We start from the raw sequence: 22,957 nt of genomic DNA, 5'->3' as shown, positions 1-22,957 counted from the left end.
GGGTAACCGTGGGCAGATGTCCCACTCCTCTCAGCCCCTCGATGGCACAGGGCTGGGGGCTGCCAGAGCCTGTGGTCAGTCACCTGTGTGGAACTGCCATCTCTTCGCACATCCGGATGTGAGGATGGCTAGTGTGCCGGGCTGACTGCATCTGGGGCTCTGCTTCTTCACCTCTCCTGCATTCATGCCCTTTGCCATATAACGCTGAGTGCTTCCTGCTCTGACTTTGGGCTCAGCCGCCTGACCTGCGGGCCCAGGGGACTGTTAGCCGATGCGACCCAATGGGGGCTTGTTCCCAATGACCACTTGCTTCCAGCGCCATGAGAACGTGTCTGGGCTAATGTGCTGGAGGACGGGAGGCCTCTGTCGGCGGACGGCCAGGCCATCACAGACCCGTGAGCAGGCCTGGCCAGGACCACGATGGCCAGCTGACCTGCAGATGTGTGAGCCGAGTACCTGAGTGGCCACTGAGTTTTGGGGTGCTTTGTGGGGACAGATAACGGATCCTGTCGAAGCACTAGTCTGAAGCACAGACAGCCGGCGCCCGCCTCACCTGGTTCTCCCCCAGCCCGCCGTTGTGCGGCACAAAGAGGGTGCTGCGGGTCGACAGGTCCGTCAGGTGGTTCCGAAATGCCCGGCCTCTGGCTGAGCGGTTGGAATAGGCCAGCACCTCCTGGGGAGAGGCAAGAGCGGTCAGCGCCGGCGTGCACGGGTTGCGGTGGTGGGAGGACCTCGTGGAAGGGGTCACGGGGCACCACCCATCTGGGACGGTTCCTGACACTGGCCCCAAGTCTGGCTGCCACTCACAGGCTGTTTCTTCTGACTGCCTCCTGGGAGAGTTTTAGGAGCACTTCTCTTTCCTCATCGAATCCTGTGGTGCGAAGTCCAGCCGCATCACAGCATCAAGACCATTTTTAACATGGCTGCCTGCATAGTCCTTTGAAATCTAAGTCAAATCTTGAGCTTCCTCTTGTCATGCAATGACCTGCATGTCACTCAGAGGAAAACCAGAGGCCTTACAAGGGATGGCCCATGAGGCGCAGACCGCCTGGACCCTGTTGCTCCACTGCCCCTGGGCCCAGCTGGCCTCTCTCTCCCTCACTCGGCTGCAGCCTCACTGGCTTCCTGGCCATTCTTCAAACTCGTGTGGCCACTCTTGCCTTTCATCCTCCTGCTGGCGTGTTCTTGCCCCACATCTACACAGCTAGCTCCCTTGCCTCTGTTCACGCTTTCCTAGGGTGTTGTCTTCTCACCAAGGCCACCCCTTATCACCCTGCAAATTGGGAACCCTGTGGTGGTACCCCTCTCTCTCCCTACTCAACCCTTCCCCTCCTTCCCTGCCCCCCACAGCATATATAATCACCTCCTAGCATTCACTACTATGTACTTACTTATTTTGTTTATTATTTGGTGTGTCTGTTTTGTTCACTGATATATGTCAAGCATGTAGTAGGTGCTCAATGAATACTTGCTGGAACAGTTTAAGAAACCTCACTTACCCAGTTCGACTTTGTCATTGTGCGGACAGGGCCACTGAAGCCCAGAGAAGGTAATTAATCTGCTCAGGGGCACACAGCCAGTGGGTCTTGTTCCGACACTGTTTTTTTTTTTTTTCTGTAATGCTGTTGCAAGCCAAACTCCCACATGCAGAAACACCAGTTTGACTGTTTATCTTCAGTGTGTTTATGATAACCCTGAATTTTAGAACAGTTAGATGGATGCTTTCAGTCTGCGGATAAAGACTCACCATTTGGGAGCCTTTGGTTTAACTTCTGCTCTGATCCTGCAAGCCCTATATGTATGCCCAGTCCCCTCTCCTTGGCTATGCCCTTCACCTTGGTAAGCCTCAGCATCTTTATCTACAAAATGGGGATAATAGCAGAAGTGACCTCATAAGGTCACATGAGAATTTATTCCTAGTAACAAGTGTTTGTTGAGCACCTACTATATGCCAGTGACAAGGCAGGGAAAATCCTGTCCCTTAGGGAGCTTACATTCTGTGAGCTGAGTTATAAGTGCTCTGAAGGGGTTCATGCATGCACAGTGCAAAGGAAATGCTCAAGATATGTTATTCTTGACCTAGTTGTTATTATTAGCTCAGTTCTCTGATTGGTCAGCACCAAATCCTTCTCCAGCTGGAACTTTCTCTTCACTAGGCATAACATGTAGAGCATTGAACTGACTGGAAGGGTAGTGCTAAGGGCAGTTTGATGCCATGTTGAAAACTGTCTGATCACCAGGCTGGCCCAGCTAACTGCGCTCAACCTAGTCGGTGAAGACCAAAGAGCTTCTCGTTACTGCAGATCAGACTCTTAGGCTGCTCTGGATGCAAAATGAGATACTACTACTAGCCAGCCCCAGTGTGGCCATTTGTGCGTACAGGCCACAAGTCTAAGTGCTTTCATTACCACAATGGTGCTAGGAGGCTGGGGCTATCATCCTCTCCATTTTACTGGGAAGCTGAGGCCCAGATAGGGAAGCAACTTGTCGAAGGTGGTGCAACAGGTGGCAAACCCTGGCTTTGAATTCAAGCAGTGTGGTCTGGCGCCTGTGCTCTTACCCATGACTGGGAGCCTGGGGCTTCTTTCAAGGACTTGCCTCTGGAATCGCTGCCTTGAGGCAAGTGCTCCTTCCCCAAGGCAGAACCAAGCAGATGGGGTGCAGGGTACGTACTGTGAGGAAGTTCGTCAGTGAAGGGAAAGACATCAGGACTTGCAACAGATTGCCGCTGCATGAGAAGCCATCTCCCACGTAGCCCGCCTTGCAAGTACAGTTCACATCTGGAAGGCAGGGGCACACAGGGGACCACTCCAGTGAGGGGGCGGCCTGGACTGCTCCAGCTCACCCTTGAAGGTTGGCTGGCCAGGTTGAGCATTGATCAGCAGTGCGGGTCCTGGAATCTGAAGCGTAGCTGGGGTCATTACCTTTCATCCTATAGCAGAAGACATCCCACATTTCACTCTTGTTGTTTCTTTGTCCGTAGTCTATTATTCCAACAACGCCAGAGCCACAGTTCTGGGAGGCGTAGGCTGTGGGGTAGGCCACCCGCCCACTCTCCAGCCAGCCTGCTGAACAGAGGTGGTACTTGGCCTATAGGGACACAGATATGGCCATGGATCAGCTACAATTTCATATTTGGTGTGGGATCCTTTAGTTCCTGTCTGATTCTCACATCAGGCTGTAAACTCCATGAGACAGGGTTATGGCTCATTTTGCCTACTGTACCACTGTGCCTGGAACATAGTAGCTGTTCATTAAATTTTTCTTGGTTGATTCATTGAACAGATGAACATGGTACCATTTTTTTCTTTCAATGCCCAAATCCTTCACACTCATGTCTCTTCTCTCTGTTCTTGAATTAAATTTACTCTCAGGCTTCTACTCCTGGATGCAAATTCTTCTGCTTATGCATTTATAGAACTCAAATTGATCATCACCATCTTTACCATCACCATCATCACCATAATCCCCATCATTATCATCGCCATCATTATCACCATGATCATTACCATCAACACTATCATCATCACCATCACTATCATCACCATCACATCACTATCATCATCATCATCATCATCCCCCTGATCATTACCGTCATCACTATCATCACCACCACCACCATGATAATCACTATCATCACCATCATCACTATTATTACTATGATCATCAGCATCATCACCATGGTCACCATCATCACCATGACCATCATTATCACCATGATCATCACTATCGTCACCATGACCATCATTATCACCATGATCATCACTATCGTCACCATCACTGTCATCACCACCATCACCACATCACTATCATCATCATCACCTTCATCACCATGATCACCATCATTATCACCATGATCATCACCATCATCATCATCATCATCATCATCATCATACTTATTGAGAGCTTACTCTGGGCCAGGTTCTGTTGTAAGGGCTTTCCCTGTGTCAGCACTTTTAACCCTCATACCAACTCTATAAGATAGAAACTTAAAAAAAAAAAATCCCCATCATATAATTGACAAAATTGAGGCAAAAAGGAGTTAAGTAACTTGCTCAGCTAGCTAGTAGTTAAACTGAGATTCAAACCTGAGCAGCCCATTCCAGAGCTCTTAATGTTAAAAACTGAGTACATCAGTCACTATAGTGCCTATTACCTTTAGTCCTATACAAACATGACAAGTAGAACAGAGGTTTCCATGGCCTCATCAAGGCCACAAAATTGGCAAGCAGGAGAGCAAAAATTCAGACCCTCCAATATGCTGAGGCCTGACATCAGAGGTTTTGTTCCTTGGTGAAAAAATGCCAGGTCTGAAGGAAGGCGGAGACTGGATGGTGAGGGAATTTGGAGGCGCGGCCTTAGAATCATACTGTGTAGGCAGTTGCCTCCTCTACACCCGCGTAGCAACTGCTAGCCTGTAACTCCAAGGTGCTGGCCTTTCCAAATACTCAGGGCTTCTGGTTTTGGGGGCCAAGAGAGTAGCCTTTGCTAGAGTTCCATCTCCTACCTGGTTGCTGCCAAGAGCTGGGGCAATCCCCATTTATGTTCACATCCCCGCCAGACATTTCAGAGACCCTCAGATATTTTGTGCATTCAAGGAGTTCCTAGGCCTCTGGCAATGGATCTCTTTCTGGTTTTCAGCTGTGGGACATGCACTCCCAGTCTGTGCTTCTGCCTTGGCAGTTAAATGTCATGGTAGAGAACAGACTTTTGGAGTAAGGGCTACATTTGAATACTGGATCTGCCACCTCTTGTCTGGGTGACCCTGGGCACATTACTTAACCTTTCAGAGCCCCAGTTGCCCCCTCTGTAAAATGGGAATAATGACGCCTACTTCCGGGGATGTTATATGGATGGACAGTGTTATCAACAAAGCACTTGCACAATGCCTGACACACAGTACATGCCCGACAGATGTGATGAATTGATACCATTGCTCCAGGAGCACCCTCCTTCCCCTCCAAGAAGGCAGCAGCCCAGGTCTCCCTCATGTTAAGAAGAGGCTGTACCCTGTCCCCTGCAGACCCTGCCTGAGTGGGGCTGACCAACTGGGGACCACCTTTTGGGCATAGGAGAGCTGGTTGTAGGTTGCCATGCTTGCTGCCTCGTTGGCACAGGCCTCTTTGGCTTTGTCAAAGGTCAGCTTGTACTGGCCCAGTGGGGAGCGGAGATGGAACACTCCGACGGTGGTATCTAGAAGGGAAAAGACAGCAATTGTAGGTCAGCCCACCTGGTTGACAGGGTTCCCAGGAAAGGACTGGCAAAGCAGAAGGCAAGCTATATCCCAGGGGCCTCGGAGAGCCACTTCCCTTCAAGGTAGATTGAAGCACATCATTTAAAATATTTATTTCTTTTCTCAATACAAAAATGGCACATGTTATTGTAGAAATTTGGGCAATCCATCAAAGTAAGAAAAAAAATACAAATCGCCTAAAACCTTATTCCCTGGAAATAATCATTACTCCAGGGCTAACATTTTGGTATACTTCCCCTAAAGAATTTTTATTTTCTTTTTTGGTAACTTATTTTGACATAATTTCATACTCTTCTAGACTTTTTACCTCTTCCTTTACATGTCATATACATTACAAATGTGGCAACGTCCTGCGTATAGAGTTTTTAGAAATTTTTTTTAAAATTTTATTTATTTATTTGACACACAGAGAGAGATCACAAGTAGGCAGAGAGGCAGGCAGAGAGAGAGGGGGAAGCAGGCTCCCTCCTCAGCAGAGAGCCCAATGTGGGGCTCGATCCCAGGACCCTGAGAACATGACTTGAGCCGAAGGCAGAGGCTTTAACCCACTGAGCCACCCAGGCGCCCCTAGAAATCTTTTTAAAAACTTAACATTGAATCATGATTATTCCCCCATGTTATAAATTTTCTCTAGCAACAGGATTTCCCCCTCAATACTTATAATTGACTAATTTTTGTGAACTTTACAGCCATGACAAAATACTTTAAAGAGAGTCTTTGCGGGGTGCCTGGGTGGCTCAGTGGGTTAAAGCCTCTGCCTTCGGCTCAGGTCATGATCTCAGGGTCCTGGGATGGAGCCCCACATTGGGCTCTCTGCTGAGCAGGGAGCCTGCTTCCTCGTCTCTCTCTGCCTGCCTCTCTGCCTACTTGTGATCTCTCTCTGTCAAACAAATAAAAAAAAAAATCTTAAAAAAAAAGAGAGAGAGTCTTTGTCAAGGATTCTATGTTTTCTGATCGCACTCTGCCCTTAAACAAGTTTTCTAGCTATTTCTCCCCTAAGAGACTGAAAGATTTATCACTTTTTCCTTGCTGAAATCTTTTTTTAGCCAGACAATTAAATGCAGAGACCAGAAATAGTTCAAGAATCGAGTTACATCTTTACATCTGTCAAGTTCATTAGCAAATGCCACTGAAAGGTCACTTTCTACACCAAAAAGAGTTAAGTTCAAGGTCTTTCTTTGACCATAGTCCGGCAGAACATTCCACAGGTTGTATGATCTTGTCAGCCCTATCTGAATTGCAGACACTTCCCAGCATAACAGTCTGGGGAAGGATGGATAGATGTTTTTCCATGTTGCTAAGGCAACATGATTCTTAACAGGGCATCTGAGTAGATATGTAACAGTGCATTTGATCATCCTTGACTGTTAGATATGTGTTATCTGTAATCTTTTATGATGCAAAGTAATGCTGGGATGGTACGTCTATCTTGATTTCCTTATTAGATTGTGCGTCTATTCGATGCATTTCTTGAAATGGAGCTACCAAGTCTCAGCATGAATTATTTTAAGGCTCTCAGCACACGTTGTCCAATTGGCTGCCATTAAGGCTATACCAGTTTGCCCTCCTCTGAACCGGAAGAGTAGGCACTTCCTCCCGAGTGTGACATGGTTCTGTAACCATGCCCACAGGGAAAGCCGAGGTCTTATCCCCAAACCATCCTGTCTTCCTAAGGGTAACTACTCAGCTTCAACAGCGGGTGGGTCCAATTCTGATGCCCAGTCACTTAGTAACACTCCTGTCTCTCTTTTTTTGGCATTCATGAGAGCAGAAAGGAAAAGCCCCCAGGAAAAGAAGAGCCGATTAGATTTCCACCTGTGAGTCAGCTGTGGGAATAGCAGGACTGGCTGAGTGGACTGTGTCCTGAAGAAAAAAGCCAAGCACTTTCTTGACTTCACCCTTTGAGGCAAAAGGCTCGCAGGTCAACGTCCCTGGTCCCAGGTGCTCATTTTGGCACCCATCCTAAATAGCAACTGCTTATAGAATCCTTCTGCTTGGTAGCCTCACCTTGAACATAGAATGTCCCCAACCAAGCTCTCAAATGTTGCACCATGTTGCTTCCCATCTGCTTGAACACAACCACACTGGGTTTGCTTTGAGATAGAAACCTTATGTGGCTTACTTATCCTCACCTTCTCTGGTCATAAGGCTGCCTTGAGCTCACCCTTCTTCCTGGTTGAGACCCTATTACCTTGAGGTCATTGCCGTGACATCTTTTGAGTCTCCGCCATAGTCCCAGCCTCTATTAAGCTTCTCTGAGGATTCCCTCTCTCATCTTACCTAGGGATCTTTCCCATCTCTGACAATTCTTCAAAATAACTTTTTTACACTGATAAATATACATAACATACAACTTACTTTTTTGACCATCTTAAGGGTACAATTCAGTGGTATTAAGTAGATTTACAATGTTATACAACCAATATCACTATCCATGTCTAGAATGTTTCCATCATTCCAAACAGAAACGTGGTCACCATCAAATTGTGACTCTCCATCCCCCTCTCTGCAGCCCCTGGTAACCTCTACTCTACTTTCTGTCTCTATGAATTTGCCTGTCATAGATCCCTTGCATATGTCCATAATATTTATCCTGTGGTGTCTGGTTTTTTCACGTGACATGGTTTCAAGTTTCATTCATGTTACAGCATATGCCAGAATTTCCTTCCTTTTCCAGGACCAGATTATATCGCACCATATGGATAAGCTACAGTGTATTTATCCATTCATTTGTTGATGGACACTAGGGTTGTTTCCACCTTTTGGTTTAACATGGGCATACACATATCTGTTTGAGTCCCTGCTTTCAGTTTTCTTCTATTCTTGCTCTCTTTTTTTTAAGTTGAACCATCAGCACAAGATAAACTTCTGTCTTCGGTTCTGTGACTTGCCTTTCCTTGTCTTATCAATTTAAAAAATGTCTTCAGCTACACTGGGAATCCCCTTGCAAAGGGACAATGTCATATATCCTGTGTATTTTCCTTGCTTACATTTCTTCTATCTCATCCCCAAAAGGGATCTGAAGCATCTTAGAATTTGGCCCATGTTATGGACTGCATGTTTGTGTCCCCCCAGATTCATGAGGTGATCTTCCCAATGTGTTGGTATTAGGTAGTGGGGCCATTGGGAGGTAAACAGGTCATGAGGGGAAAGCCCTCTTGCATGGGGTGAGTGTGTGTGTGTGTATTTTTAAAGTAATCTCTACACTCAACATGGGGCACAAACAACCCCGAGATCAAGAGTGGCACGTTCCACTGACTGAGCCAGCCAGGTGTCCCAGGTTAGTGCCCTTATAAAAGGGACCTCAGAGAGCTTCCTAGCCCTTCTGCCACATGAGGACATAAGAAGACAACAGTCAGAACCTGGAAGAGGGCCTTCCCTAGAAGATGGCCATGCCGATACCCTGATCGTAGCCTTCCAGGCTCCAGAATGGTGAGAAACACCTTTCTGTTGTTTTTAAGCCACTCAGTCGATAGTAGCAGTCAGAACGGATTAAGACAGTATGTATCAGGTGTTAATTCAGTAGTTACTATTGAGATATGTAAAAACTGCCTCACTAGAAATACCATGTCTCTAAACCTTGTCCTAGTCAGAGACATCCAATAAATCTTGATTGGCCATAACATGTAATACCCTGAATTGCTCTCTGAACCAATGCCGTCCCTCCCTCTGAACCACTGCTGTCCCCTCTGGCTCAGAATGACCTTGCTGCGTCCCTTGTGGATTTCATCCTTGAGGTTTTAAGATCACCTGCACCTCTGCACTTCCCATTTGGCTTTCTACTTTGCTGTGTGTTGTGATTCCTAGTTTTATGTTACTTGTGGGTTTATTATAAGGCATTCAGATCAGCCTCGGAAGAGAACGCCACACATGCCGATCGATGTGTATTATTGAAACAACCGCTCAGAAGCTGCATCTGCACGTGGCAGGTGCTTCCTCTGTTATTTAAACCCTGAACTATGCTCCTTAGATTCAATTCCAACTGATGGTTGCTAAGCAACTTGGGGAAAACCTGTTTCAGGAAAATTCACATTGGATGACCTTTGAGCTCCCTCCTAGTTCTAAGGCTCCCAGTCGAGATGAATTATTCCAGTCCTCTGCTACCAAAGCCTGCAACCTCCTGGGCACTGGGTCCTGGGCAATGCTTGGGCTGTTTGGCCTGGCTTTTAATTCTGTTCCCCTTTGCTCTTGGGCAAACCCCTTCCCCAGGCCAGAAGGCCAGTGACCCCTAGCCACGCTGACCTTGGAAGTGGAGATCGGCACAGTCGGCATCGGCATGGCACTGCCCGTTGTCCTGCAAACATCGGTCGATAGGCAGCTGCTCTGGCTCACAGTCTGTCCCATCTCCCACGTAATGACTTTTACATTCACACTTGTGCTTGCCCTGTAGGGAGAGCCGAAGAGATGAGAAGCCCCTCTTCTAGGACTCCAGGACCCTGATGAGCTCTGCAGGCCCCCATCCAGCGCAGGAGATGCTCTGAAGCACCAGGAAAATGCTTTGCTTATAAATAGTGGCAATTAAGTCATTGCCATGTCTCATGTTTGTACAGACTCATGAGGAAATGTCCCCTCGGCTCAAATGTTGCTTCCTCGGAGACGGCGTCCCTGACCCGTTAAATAAAGCAACACTCCTCATCCCTTCTATCACACTGGCCCAATTCATACTCTGCCTGACTCTTGGTCAGGTGCTTGGTACTTTCTGAAAGTATCTCGTGCACCTGTTTCTGCCCAGAGCATTGCCCCCTCCCCCCTCACATTTCATTGCTACGTCCCTGGCTCTGAAAACAGCACACGGCAGGTGCCTGATGAGCACTTGCCCAATCAATGAATGACCTCACTTAATCCCCGAGCAATTCTATGAGGGCTGCATTATTAGACTCACCTGGCAAATGAGGAAACAGAGACTGGGAGAAATCAAGTAGCCGGCTCTGGGCCACAGAGTGTAAGTGGGAGAGCTAAGACTCAGAGAGTGACTCTGAGTCCTAAGTTCACACTTAGGACCAGAGTGGACATTATCTTCTACCAACTTCCCTTCCCAACAGATAAAGCCGGCACCAGGGCACTGATCCCATCCTAAAAAGGCTTGAGTGGGGGTCCAAACCTGCACTTTCCCCCCACGTTTTGCTGACATTTTGTTTTAATAAACTTTTTACTTTGGATAATTCTAGATTTTGAGGAGAGCTGCCAAGATAGCAGAAAGAGTTGCCATATACGCTTCACCATGTTCCCTCACGTTACCTAATCACAGTATCTTTGTCAAAGCTAAGAAATGGGGGCACCTGGGTGCCTCAGTCGATTAAGTGTCTGCCTTCGACCTGGGTCATGATCCCGGGGTCCTAGAATTGAGTCCCATATGGGGCTCCCTGCTCAGTGGAGAGTCTGCTTCTCCCTCCCTTCTCCCTCTACCCTTTGCCCCACTCTCGTGCTCTCTCTCTCTCTCTCAAAAAACAAAACAGAACAAAAAAACAACAAAAAACCCCCACTAGGAAATGAATGGTGGCACATTACTATGAACCAAACAATAGATTTTATGTAGATTTCACTGGTTTTCCTCCTCATGTCTCTTTTCTGCTTAGGACGCCACTTGGCATTCGGTCTGCAGACCTGACAGGACGGAGAGGGCGCTGGGAAGGAAGCGGAGGAGGAGGCCGAACAACGAGCAGAGTGAAGCCAGGCTGAGCCAGATGCAGAACCGCTCCCAAGTTTCCCGGGGGCAAGAGAGACTCACCGGGCCGGTCATCTTGCAGGTGGCATGCTCGTGACACCCACCGTTGAGGCCATCGGCACAGGGGTCTATCTCCGTGCAGCTGCGACCGTCCCCCTTGTAGCCCTTCAGACAGCTGCAGGACACCTTTGTGCCCTTCTGGGAACACCTGGCCACCTTCGCACAGCCCCCGTTGTTCTGTTTGCAGAAATCCACAACTGCACGAGCAGAAGGGAGAGGGCTCACTGAACCACGGTTTGTGGAATGTGAGCTTCAGACGGGGATTATGGGTCACCCTGGGATCAGGGGCATTGGGAAAGAAATGGGCCCCAGCAGGTAGGGGTCTTCTTTCCCCATTCCCGATAGCCCCTGGGCTAGCCTCTGGGGACGCTAGAATCCTGTGGCTGATAGCCTCTGAGACCAGGCCTGATGACCTCTGTGCACCTGTGACCTCCTTTGTCACATACCTCTAGGCTCCACTTTGCTATTTTTTTGAATGAGTTTGAGTTTTTAATGTTAGGACAGGTGTGTGTGTGTGTGTGTGTCTGGAGTTGCTGTACTCTGGAGTACTTCATGAGATGGTCATTGTTAACCTCACTCCACAGACGAACACTCTGAAACCCAGAGAGTTTAACTCTCTTACCCCCGGTGATAATGTGGTGGGACAGGGACTTCAACCCTACTTGGTTTGACGCCCAAAGCTCATATTTTCCCCACTGTGTTGCGCTACCCATTAGGACCTTTGTTTTCATAATCTCCCAAATTTCAACCCAATACTAGATGAGCTCTAGCCTCGGGAGCAGCTAGAAAGCTATCTGATTTCTCCTATCTGGGTTTTGCCTGGAGTCATGGCAGCCACTTGAAATTTTGAGAGAATAAACACGAGGACAAAAGGCCTCATCCTAAGAACAGTAGAGTGGAAAGACAGAACCTGGGTCTTTGCTGCCATTGTTGATAAGTGGCCTATTTCTGGACTGCCTTGTGGCAGATTACAAAACAGCAGGTATAACAAGAGCTAATTTCTGTAAAGAAACTATGTATCTTTATTTACATATTTATGCATGAAAGAAGTTAGAAAGTACATGTGGCATAGGCTGGTAGATTTCTCCCAATATCTGTTGTCTCCTTTTTCTATAGTAAGAAATTTTTAGTTGGGCTCGTGTTTGCCTAAATGAAGACTACATTTCCCAGGCTCCTTTGCAACTAGGTATGACAGGTGACAAAATTTTTACCGACTTCTAGGTAAAGGGAAGGAGGTTTGCCTCCTTCTTCACCTTCTCCATCCTGCTGCCTGGGATGTACTGGATGACCATCTCAGGCCAGGGACGTGAATGATGGTAGAGCAACAAGATAGAAGGAGTCTGGGATCCCAGATGTCCTTTCAGAGTTATGTTAGTTTTGGATGGCTCCATTCAAACTACTATATGAGATAAAAATAAACATCTAAACATTTGCCTTGTTTTTGCCACTGTCCCTTTGGGTATCTGCACGGCTGAACCTATGTCTTAACTACTAAAGACAGACATGGCAATGGTCAGAGTGATTCTCACCAAATGATGAAAGTAACTGCTAGTTTTTTTAGTACTGTAAGGTATTTTCTGAAATGTTTTTTGAAGACTGGATTCCCTGTAGAGTTACAAAAACACTATACAATAAGGTGCATCATTCTGAGTGTGCAAAGCGATTTCAGAACAATGACCTGGATGGTGAGCAGGTCAGGCATGAGCAAACGCACTTAGGATACTGAATCACAGAGAGAGTGGGTATTGGGAAAATGACCCAGGCAGGAATGGAAGGGCCAGAATGAAGTCCAGGCACTGTGACCAAGTTCCACTCTGCTCCTGCCCCACCCTATTTCACACACGCACCAACAGGACCTACCTGTGCACGTGATTCCGTCCCCCTCATAATTCAGGTTACACTCACACGTGTTGTTCTCCTTACAGGTGGCGTGAGCAGAACAAGAAGGTGTGCACACGGAGGGCAAGGCTGCAAACAAGGAGGTCACCATTCATGCTGTACCTGTGGTGTGAGGACTTGGGCGCACCGAGTCTCGCGGTCTGGCCCATCCCCGTGTTTCAGAAGTACCCCCTTCCAGTGGGAGGATAGGGTGATTTGCTAAGTTTCCTTCCAGCCTGGAGATTCTGAGATTCCAGAATTACTCTGTAGTAGTAACACATTAACTCTACAATGTTATTCAGATTAAACTATAATATGTCACTTCCATGGGCAATCAGTTAAAACCTTATACCTCAACAAAGATAAATTCAGCAGATTAGCTCTTTGGCCCTACAGGCATAAGGTCCAGAAGGAGATGACTGGATTGGAGGAGAAATTCCAGGGGCTTCTGAGGGCACTGCTCAGCTTGGGGGAAGTCTGGAGCTCCGGTGAGTGAATGGGGTGACCGTGTCAACAGGCAGCGCAGAGCCGTGGGTGGTCAGGGGAGGAGGGAAGGTGCAGGAACGGAAGCTCAGGGATTCTGGAATCGCAGTTTGCCTAAGCCCATAGGGAGAACTTAATCATGCCCTCCTGCCCCCAGCGGTTCACAGTGATAACTCAACCTTCACATCTCAGACCTTCCACCAGAAGTCGGGGCTCAGGGTCTAGGGCGGCACCTCAGAAAACTGGCCGCTCAGGAAGGATCTAGATTGTGATGATGAGGATCATGACTGACAATGACCATGGCAGCTCTCATTAGTGTCTGACATGCGGGGCCCTTTATAACCACCATCTCCGACCCTCACAGCCCCTCCCCTGCAAAGGGTTGATCAGGCCCTTCCTCTTGTGGGTGAGTGCACTGAGGCCCCGACTGGGTGGCTTATCCCAGGCCATTCACCTAGCAACTAGCAGAACTGGGGTTCAGATCCCGGACTCCACAGAACCATGCATTTTCTGTGAAACCACTCTGCGTCTGTTGGCGCATGTGTGCGCCTGGGACCGTGATTCTGTGGGACCATTCCTGCCCAACCCTGTATTGTCTGCCCGAGCTGGGTCCTTCTGTGATTGCATGGGACTGTGTGCCGGTTTCATGGGTTTGAGTTAAATCTTTTCAGCCAGTTTTTCCTCTAGTCCCCAAACCTCCTGAGGCCTGGGGCCATGTATCCAAACCGTCTTTTCCTTGTGGAAAAGGAAACACCCGTTTTGTTGTTTTTTTTTTCAGGTGCCGCGCAGGCCCCCAACCTCAGCTGGAGGTTTTGGGAGGCCGCTCGGCGGCGCGGTGCTGCAGACAGCTGACCGCTCCCGGGACACACCTGTCTGAGTGTCGCAGAAGCGGCCAGTCCACCCCGTTTCGCAGAAGCACTGCCCTGAGCCCGTGGGGCCATCATCACACTGTCCGTGGGCTGAGCAGCCACAAGCTGTAAAACAAATTGGAGGGGGATCGGAAACCAGTGATCAGGGATGGAAATCCTATCAGCCAGCTCACTGGCCCCCTGTTGGCTGTGTTGTCAGTGTGGGAGGATCATGCTTATGTCATCGTTTTCATTCACTCACTTGAAGGAACACAGTCTGTGGCTATCATGGGGCCAACATGACTAGGCAATGAGCTTACAGTGAAAAACATAAAACATAAGGTTCCTGCTCTCATGGGGCTTACAGTCCAGGAGTAACTGGCTTTTGAACATATAATTAGAGGGCATCATAGGGTATGTAGCAGAATAGAAAGAGGAGAGAACCTTATAGGATCTCCTAACAGAGAATCTATTTAACAGCAAAATCTTCAAGATACATACCAACTCTTTCTCTTCTTGCCACCTTGAGCACTATACCCCTGCCCCAAGGCACTACAGCTCTCACCTGGATTGTTGCCTTCAGTTCCCCAGAGGTGGCCCTGCTTCTGCTCTTGCTTTCCTACAGTGAGTTCTCCTCAGGGCAGCTGCAGCAATCCTTTCTAATCTGTTCAGCGCACTCCTCCATTCACAGTCCTCTACTGGCCACCATTACACTTAGAATAGATGAAGGGCTATCTCTGCCAGGAAGCTCTTATGTTTCCTGGTCTCTGGTGGCCTTCAGATTTCATTTCCTTCCTCTCTCCCTCTTTGCCCACTCTGCTCAGCCACCATCAGTGCATGCCACACCCACTTCTGCCTCCGGACCTTTGCACTGGCTCATTTCTCTTCTAAAAAAGCCATCCCTCTAGTCTGCAACTGGTCTGTACAGTAGTCCTTGCTACATGTGGCTATGTAAGTTTAAACTAATTAAAATAAATCAGTTCCTTAGTCACACATTTTGAGTGCTCAGCAGCCACATGTGGCTAGTGGCTCCCATTCCTGATGGTAGAGTTACAGACTATATCCAGCATGACTGAAAATTTCTTTGGGCAGAGCTGCCGTTGGAGATCCCCATGCCTACCCCCACCTCTTTTCAGTCTTGTCTCAAATATTCCCTGTGTGAGATGTCTTCTAAAATAGTGCCTCCCTGCCTTCCCTATTCCCTTCACCTGCTTCTTTCTCTTTATACCTTTATAACTAACTACCTTTGTTTTCAAGTATATATTCCTTGAGAGTTGGGATTTGGCCCCCTCCCAACACCACTGTATCCCTACAACTTAGAACAATTCCTGGCTTTAGAGCAAATCACTTAGCCCCCTTGTGTCTCAGTTTCCACATATGGTAAGTAGGGGTAATGACAGTACCTCCCATGAAGGGTAGTTGTGAGGATTAAGTAAGAGACAAAACATACCTGCCGGGCACATAGTAGGTGCTCAGTAAACATTAACTGTAACCATGAGCTGTCAATATTAATAAGGACTCTAAATGCATGTTGGTTGAATGACTGAATGAGTGTTGTTCAGTCAGAGCTTGTCTTGATGGCTGCAAGGGATGTGAATTTCACTTCTAGAGCTAGGGCTCTTTCAGTGGATGGCAACTGGGAATACATCCAGGGAGGGAAAACGCATGTCAAGGCAGGCAGATGGGAGGTGAGGGGATGGGAGAGAGGGGAAGAGGATGCTACTGGTTCAGGCAGGTGATGTGGACGAGGACAGGGAGCACACGGCTGAACAGCAGGCTAAAGCAGGGGGAGTGGGAGCCACGTACGCTGACAGTCAGGCCCGAATCTCCCCGGCAGGCACAGCTCACATGCCGTCCCATTGAAGCCTGTGTTGCATCTACACTCGCCTATGCCTGAGTACTGATCGAGGCAGACACCGCGGTTACTGCAGGGGGCATCCGCTCCTCCCGGGCAGGCTGGAACAGAGGACACAGCAGTGACTCAACAGTCTCGCAAGACCCAGAGCAGCTTAGCACCTTTGTAATGTAAGTCTGATCGGCCCTCAGCTGTGGGGCTCATCTCCATTATCCCAGAGAGACCGTGGCCCTGGGGACACACCCACATAGTGTCACCGGGTGCTTAGGGCAAGCCAGTGGCCTCTGGGGCATGAACTTCAATGTATCAGATAGAATTCTACGGTGGCAGAGCAATAGGCTGAACCGTGTATTGTATTTGGGGTTAGGAGGCCTGGATTTGAGCAGATCTGGGCTGAATTTCTTTGAGCTTAAGTTCTGTTAGCTCTAGAAGAGGGTGATGATGATGATGATGATGACCGAGACCACACTGTGACTGAGGTTCAAATACATTACTTAGGGCTCAGTTGGTTAAGTGTCTGCCTCCAGCTCAGGTCATGATCCCAGGCTCCCGGGATCAAGCCCTTAATTGGGCTTCCCGCTCATCAGGGAGTCTGCTTCACTCTGTCCCTTTATCCCCAACCCACCCCCCATGTGTGTGCTCCCTCTCTCTCAAATAAATAAAAACTTTTTTTTTCAAATAAATAAAATCTTTAAAAAAATGTTACTGTAACTGAGAGCACTTTGAAAACATAAGGCACTGAGCAAATGTAAGGGACGACACCGATTTTTGTGCACACTCAAGTGATGGAGTGTGGATACTGGGTGATCATGTGTACTCCCAGCCCAGAATTTTCTCAACTGGACCACAGTGAATGGAGGACATATGGTGGTTAAAACCACAGCTTCTGGGGACACTCTGTGGGATCTTGGGCCTGCTGCTTATCCTCTCTCTGCCTCAACTTTCTCATGTGTAAAATGGGGATAAAAATAGAATCTGTTTCTAGGGGCTGCCTGCGTGGCTCAGTGGGTTAAGACTCTGCCTTCAGCTCAGGTCGTGATTTCAGGGTCTTGGGATCGAGACCCGCATCGGGCTCTCTGCTAGGCCTGCTTCTTCCTCCCTCTCTCTCTCTCTCTCTCTCTCACTCTGCTTGCCCCTCTGCCTACTTGTGATCCCTCTGTCAAATAAGTAAAATCTTTAAAGAAAAAATAGAACCTGTTTCTTAGAGGTTGTTGCCAGGTTTAAATGTGTTGTTATATATTGGAAGCAGCATGCAATAAATGTGCTTAATCAAAACAGTGTGTGGTCAATGGGAAGTGCCATGGCATTTGTTATGATTGGCCAGAAGTTCTATCTATACACAAAGATTTCAGGATGGGCCCAAATGTCCTTTGGCAAGGAGCCCTTTCTTGGTGAGGTAAGAGAGGGAGGTGATGTCATACATCCCATAACAGGGGGGTTTCAGGAAACAATGGCCCCCACACCTCATATTAGCACAGCACCCTGCCAAGGTAGAATTCTATGCATTTAAACTCATGTGCTCATCAGTATCCTGGACCAGCATCAGAAATGAAATACGGTGTTTCTAGCACCGTGGGAAATGTCTGATGCTATCCTGCTGAGTAAAAAAGCACAACACAATGACAATCGAGGCACAGGAGAATCTCAGCTCTGTAAAGAACAAAATATGAGACAAGGAAAAGTGGAAGGAAAGCTAAGCAACTCTTTAGAATGCTTGCGGATCGTTGCTTGGAGGGGTTCCTGGGAGCAATGCATTCCGACGCCCCCTCCCCCACCCCGGCTCCACAGCGTCTGTACTTTCAGATACAGCGCAGTGACCGCACAATCCTTTCAGAATCGCGAGGTGGTAAGAGGCGCCCTCACCCTGACAGTCTCGCCCGAAGTAGCCCTTGCAGCACCTGGGGAGCCGTATCACCATGGTGCACTGCTCCCGGCAGCCTTCCAGGTACCCTTTGAAGGACATGTTGTATCGACACTTCTGCTTCACGCCCTAAAGGAAGAAAGCGCACTAACCCTCAGCCTTCCACCGCCCGGACTTGGGCTCTTTGGCTCTAGTCCGCCCCCAGTGGAGGGTCCTGGGTACTGCCCAAACTGAAAGTGGGACTCCATGGCCCGGGAGCCCTTTTAAGAAAAGGAATTCTTAGGTGTGTAGGTAGGCAGATGGATGGGGGAGGGGGCAGAGCTAGAGTTCACAGAAGTTCTCCTTAGCCTTAAGAGGAAGGACTTGCTGACCCTTAGAGCTGTTTGCAAAGGGTGCAGTCTCTTGGGAGGACAGTGGGGGAGAGAGAGCTTTCCATCGTTGGGGGGGTGGGTACGACGGGGTGGGGGGGTGTCTGCGGCAAGGTCCCCTAATCATCAGTAGGGAAGGTATGAGTTCCATTTTGTTTGGCAGGTGTGTTTTTGTTAGAGGTTTTACTAGTAGAATAGAAGGAAATTGGCTTTGGGGTACGTAAAAGAGCAATATTTAATGAGTGCTTTTAAAGTACTTTTTAAAATGTACTTTTCCTAATAGCCACACACAGAATAGTTGTTAGCTCCATTTTATGGAGGAAAAACCATATAGATGATGTAATTAGCCAAAGATTACCCCCTGGAATTGGATCCCAGGGCCGTGGACTCCAAATTCCATTGGCTTGACCATTACTCTTAGGTTGCTTTCTGGGCCCTAATTCTAACTTTGCTCCTTACTAGCTCTGTGGTCTTGGCCTAATGCGTTCTCTCTCTGAGATACATATTTTTTTTTTTCCTAAGTGGAGGAAATAATAGCTTCCTAAGAGAGGTATAATGAGGGTAATGTATCAGAAATAAAGGGCCCAACACACGGCCAGGGACAGGGATAGCAGCCAACAAAATGCAACTATGATTTGCATAATTCTCATTATCTTTGAAGTCCCTTTTAAGTCTACAATCCCATGACTTTTGTAGACAGTTCCTGGAAGGTGGGTACTGTGCTCAATGAGGCTAAGGATGCCTGGTTGTTAAAGGAATGATGTTGATTGCATTTATACAATCGACCTGCAGACAACACACCACCCTACAACACCCATGCACACACACACACACCCACCAGAACACTGGGGTCTGACAATGGAACAAACACTGCGCTCCAAACATTGTCACTGCATTCACAATTACCTTTGGCTTACTCCACCTCGGACAGCTGGGCGTATTGGCGCAGCTCCAACAATCTCCCTAGTATGCAAGAAAAGAAATGCTTAAAAGTCAAGAATATTGGGCAACCCAAGAGTATACCCCTGGTTAATGCTTTGGTGAGCTGACCAAGAACTTAATCTTGAGTTTAAGATTCTGGCTGTGATCAAGAATGCAAAAGCAACCACACTGGCCACTTTGCCGTGGAGAATTCTGAAGATCCGTCTTAGCCCTCCACCCCTTGGCTTTTGTTGTTTGGGTGAAAAGTTCCCTGCTATACAGTGTCCTTCAGGCATCTGGTCCAGTGGGAAATGTGCACACAAGTGCCCCTTCCACTATACACCAGCATGATACTTTTGGCCAGTCACACTCTTTGACCCTCAGTTTTCTGATCTACAAGATAGAGACAACGATTCTTGCTGCTGTCTGATCTTCAGGGGATGGCTGATGGAAACTATTAACTGCAAAAATGGGTGCAGATGTACTTTGGAAGTTAAGAAGGCCACAACCTCTACGGCAGAAAGGACAACTGTTTTTTTCATCTCCTACTCCTGCTGCCTGGTGTCTCAAGAATTTGGGATATTTGTTGAATCCCTACCAGTTGACAGGTTCCCAAGCCAACCGATCACAGACTTAGCCATGAGAGCCACTTCCCTCTTTGAGACTCAGTTTCCAAATCTACATCACAGAGTTGCTGAACAACTTGTAATGTTGGATTCCTTTAGAGGTAAGATGAATGGAGCCAAATGGCTGGCTCTGAGGTAGTACCCTACACATGATACTGGACAGATGAATGAGTGTGAAATGTGACATTGCCTCCTACAAGCAGGGCCCAGGGCAGACATTCTATCACTGTGTTAAATGAACAAATGAATGAGTGACTCAACGGCTGTGTGGGTGGCATATGATACTAGACTAAACCCTATGAAGTTGCCATTTTTGTAATCCTACCCTGCCAAATAGGGCAATTTTATATGGTTCCATCTGGCAGAATAGCAAAAAATGTTTGTTGAATGAATATGTGAATGACTGAATAGATAGGAGGGTTTGAAAAGGAATAGCTTATTGTAGGATAACGGGCACCCAGTTGGTCCCAGCAACTCTTCCCTTCATGGCGAGAGGATGAATGGACGGGTGGGCTGGTGGATAACTGGGAACATGCCAGGCCTGGGTGGGGCCAAGTAGATGCTTGTGGGTTCTGAGCGTGAAGGGCACCATCATCTGGCCCTCAGATCTCATGGGTCCCGGGCTCCCTGAGGACCAGCCCTGAGTGGTTTTGTGGCAGAGTCCATGCTGGGTCATGAGGGCTGTACCCCACCTGTCTCCTATTACGGTACTGTTTTGGGGACTGACCGAAAAATTGTACGTGGCGAAAGTGTCACAGCGGCCCCCGAGGGTGGGGTCAATCAGGAGGCAGTCAATGCCATAGGCCACACCTAGGTCAAACAAGAGTTCTCGCTGCACAATTCTGCATGTTTGGTCATTCAGGAAGAGCTCGCCCTGTGAGGGAGAGGAGGGAGAGAGAGAGAGAGAACAGTCAACAGTCTTTCTCAGACTTTTCTTCTTCCATAGAAGGTGGCAACACCTTACCTGCAAGACTCAAAAAGAACTATATATATATATAATATATAATATATATATTATATAATATATATATATTCTTATAGATGTTAGATACATACAGCAAGCAGCCAGTGTGTAGTAGGTGCTGAGTAGTGCCGTGTGCTGGGCCTGTGCAAACTCCTTTAGTCCTCACAACACTTAGAGGATAGCAGCTATTACTAGGGTCCCTGTTTACAGATGAGAAGACAGAGACAGGAGAGGTTCAGTACCTTGCCCCAGGCCAGGCAGTCGGTGGGCGGTGGTGTAGGCATGCCTACCCAGGCTTCCAGCCCCTGAGCCATGCCCACGGCCCCTCGGCCATGCTGTCTTCACCAAAGTAGAAGCAGGGGCAGTGAGGGTGACGGGCTGGAGCAGGCCTGACCTGGCTGTGGCTCAGGATCCACTTTGGTAATGTGGCCACTTCCTGAGCAGGCGTGCAATATATGTATACATATATTTTTTTACTTAGTGCTAGCTCCTAGCTAAGTCAGCCACAACCTCACATGTACTAGGCATTGTCTAAATCGTGCTTTAGAGACATTATTTCACTTTGTTTGCAACAGTTCTAGAACTTTCTTCCTTAGGGTTCACCCAGCTAGGAAATTGCTGAATATATCTCCACCCATCCCTGGAGGAATCAAAATGCTTTTAGAACATTCTGTGAGAAGGGTGCATGGGTGGCTCAGTGGGTTAAGCCTCTGCCTTTGGCTCAGGTCATGATCCCAGGGTCCTGGGATCGAGCCCCGCATCAGGCTCTCTGCTCAACGAGGAGGCTGCTTCCTCCTCTCTCTGCCTGCCTCTCTGCTTACTTGTGATCTCTGTCTGTCAAATAAATAAAATATTTTTTTTTTAAAAAAAGAAAGTTCTGTGAGAGAAAAAAAGAAGGTTAATCTCAGCATCTATTGATGGGAGGGGCACAGGGTGATTCAGTGGCAAGAACACAGGAAAACCGGTTAAATCCTCCACCTCTACTTCTATGCTGTGTGACTGTGAGCAAGTTACTGAACTTCTCTGTGGTTTGATTGCTTTCACCAGGTCACTAGGGCAAATGATTCCATTGCATAGGGTTATTATAAAGCTCAGACTAAATGATACATTGCCAAGTGTTCTGGAAGCTACATTGGCACCCAGAATGAGCAGTGGACGTTTTTATTATACTTCTTCGACAGGTGTCCAGTTTGATCTATGGAAATAGTACAGCCAGTCTCAAGAGTGTAAGTACACTGGAATAACTTTCTAGAAGTTGGAATGTAAAGATGCTAACATTTCTCATATTCAGTTTCTAAATTCAATGCAACTCTACTGCAAACACCAAAGGGATTCTGGCTGGTCATAAAAATAAACAGAATGTCATCAGGCACTTCTAAGAAGACTCCTTGAAGAGAAAAAACTCATCTGGGATCTGATCCCGAAACCTTCCTCCTTTGTACTAGAAAGTGGACCTGGTGGTTGGAGCTGCATGCTCCAGCAGTCTTCTGGAACCTTGACGTGATTCTGAGGCTGGAAATGTGGAAACGTGCTACAGAGGAAACAGAAGACGCTCCCCCAATGAGCCGTCATACTAGCTCTGGCTTGGCTTCCTCCAGAGTTCTTTTGAGAAGATACAGCCCTTGTATATTTAAGTCACTGTCATTTTGGGTTGTCTCTGATATGAAGGATACAGGATGTGGCTACTGTTATCCCATCAGACCCATTCATTGTATGGAATTCCAGGGAGGCAATATGGTTTGGGAACTAGCTGGGGAAGGTGAAAATTGTGAACTTTCTCTCTGTTGGAGGATCTCAACAGATTCACCGCAGAGCTGGCTCTGGCTGCCGACAAGGGGCTAGAGGTGAGTTTGCAGTGGGGCTGGGAAGGAAGGCAAAGGAATGACAGTACGCTTTCCTGATTCAGCGGAGTGTCTCACACTGCAAAATAAATGCTCCAAAAACAAACAAAACAACCCAGAGCTGCTCCTGGCAAGTGTAAAGGCAGGGGGGCTCCCCAACACCCTCTACCAGGGCTTGTGCTGGGGCGGGATTTATCAGGTTTTTCATATCTAAATACTCACTCGGAGCATAATACCCCCGAAGGCAGCCAGAGAAAAGAGCTTGCTGTCACTGGAGGGAAAAATGAATCTTCCCGTGAGGGGACAGTGGTTGGGGACTGTTGTGTATACTCA

The 22,957-nt window shown here is 47.8% G+C and overlaps 1 protein-coding gene across 1 annotated transcript in view; it reads right to left on the bottom strand.

Annotated features, from left to right (window-relative positions):
• Positions 1-553: 553 nt before the first annotated feature.
• STAB2 (stabilin 2) overlaps positions 554-22,957 on the bottom strand; it is a gene marked incomplete at its 3' end in the record, with an annotated part of 157,350 nt that continues 134,946 nt past the window's right edge. Inside the window, exons 53-64 of the mRNA XM_032844332.1 lie at positions 20,547-20,693; positions 19,179-19,235; positions 17,907-18,033; positions 15,995-16,144; positions 14,210-14,314; positions 12,840-12,947; positions 10,983-11,176; positions 9,497-9,638; positions 5,060-5,193; positions 2,925-3,090; positions 2,674-2,780; positions 554-673 (exon numbers count right to left, since the gene is read on the bottom strand). Coding sequence (XP_032700223.1) covers positions 554-673; positions 2,674-2,780; positions 2,925-3,090; positions 5,060-5,193; positions 9,497-9,638; positions 10,983-11,176; positions 12,840-12,947; positions 14,210-14,314; positions 15,995-16,144; positions 17,907-18,033; positions 19,179-19,235; positions 20,547-20,693 — 1,557 coding nt within the window. The remainder of the gene's footprint in view (positions 674-2,673; positions 2,781-2,924; positions 3,091-5,059; positions 5,194-9,496; positions 9,639-10,982; positions 11,177-12,839; positions 12,948-14,209; positions 14,315-15,994; positions 16,145-17,906; positions 18,034-19,178; positions 19,236-20,546; positions 20,694-22,957) is intronic.

Source organism: Lontra canadensis, unplaced genomic scaffold (genome assembly GCF_010015895.1).
Source record: "Lontra canadensis isolate GAN:19392208 unplaced genomic scaffold, GSC_riverotter_1.0 scaffold150, whole genome shotgun sequence".
NCBI classification, from domain to species: Eukaryota; Metazoa; Chordata; class Mammalia; order Carnivora; family Mustelidae; genus Lontra; species Lontra canadensis.
The sequence above is the reverse complement of the archived record's forward strand: the minus strand, read 5'-3'. Positions and strand labels throughout refer to the sequence as shown.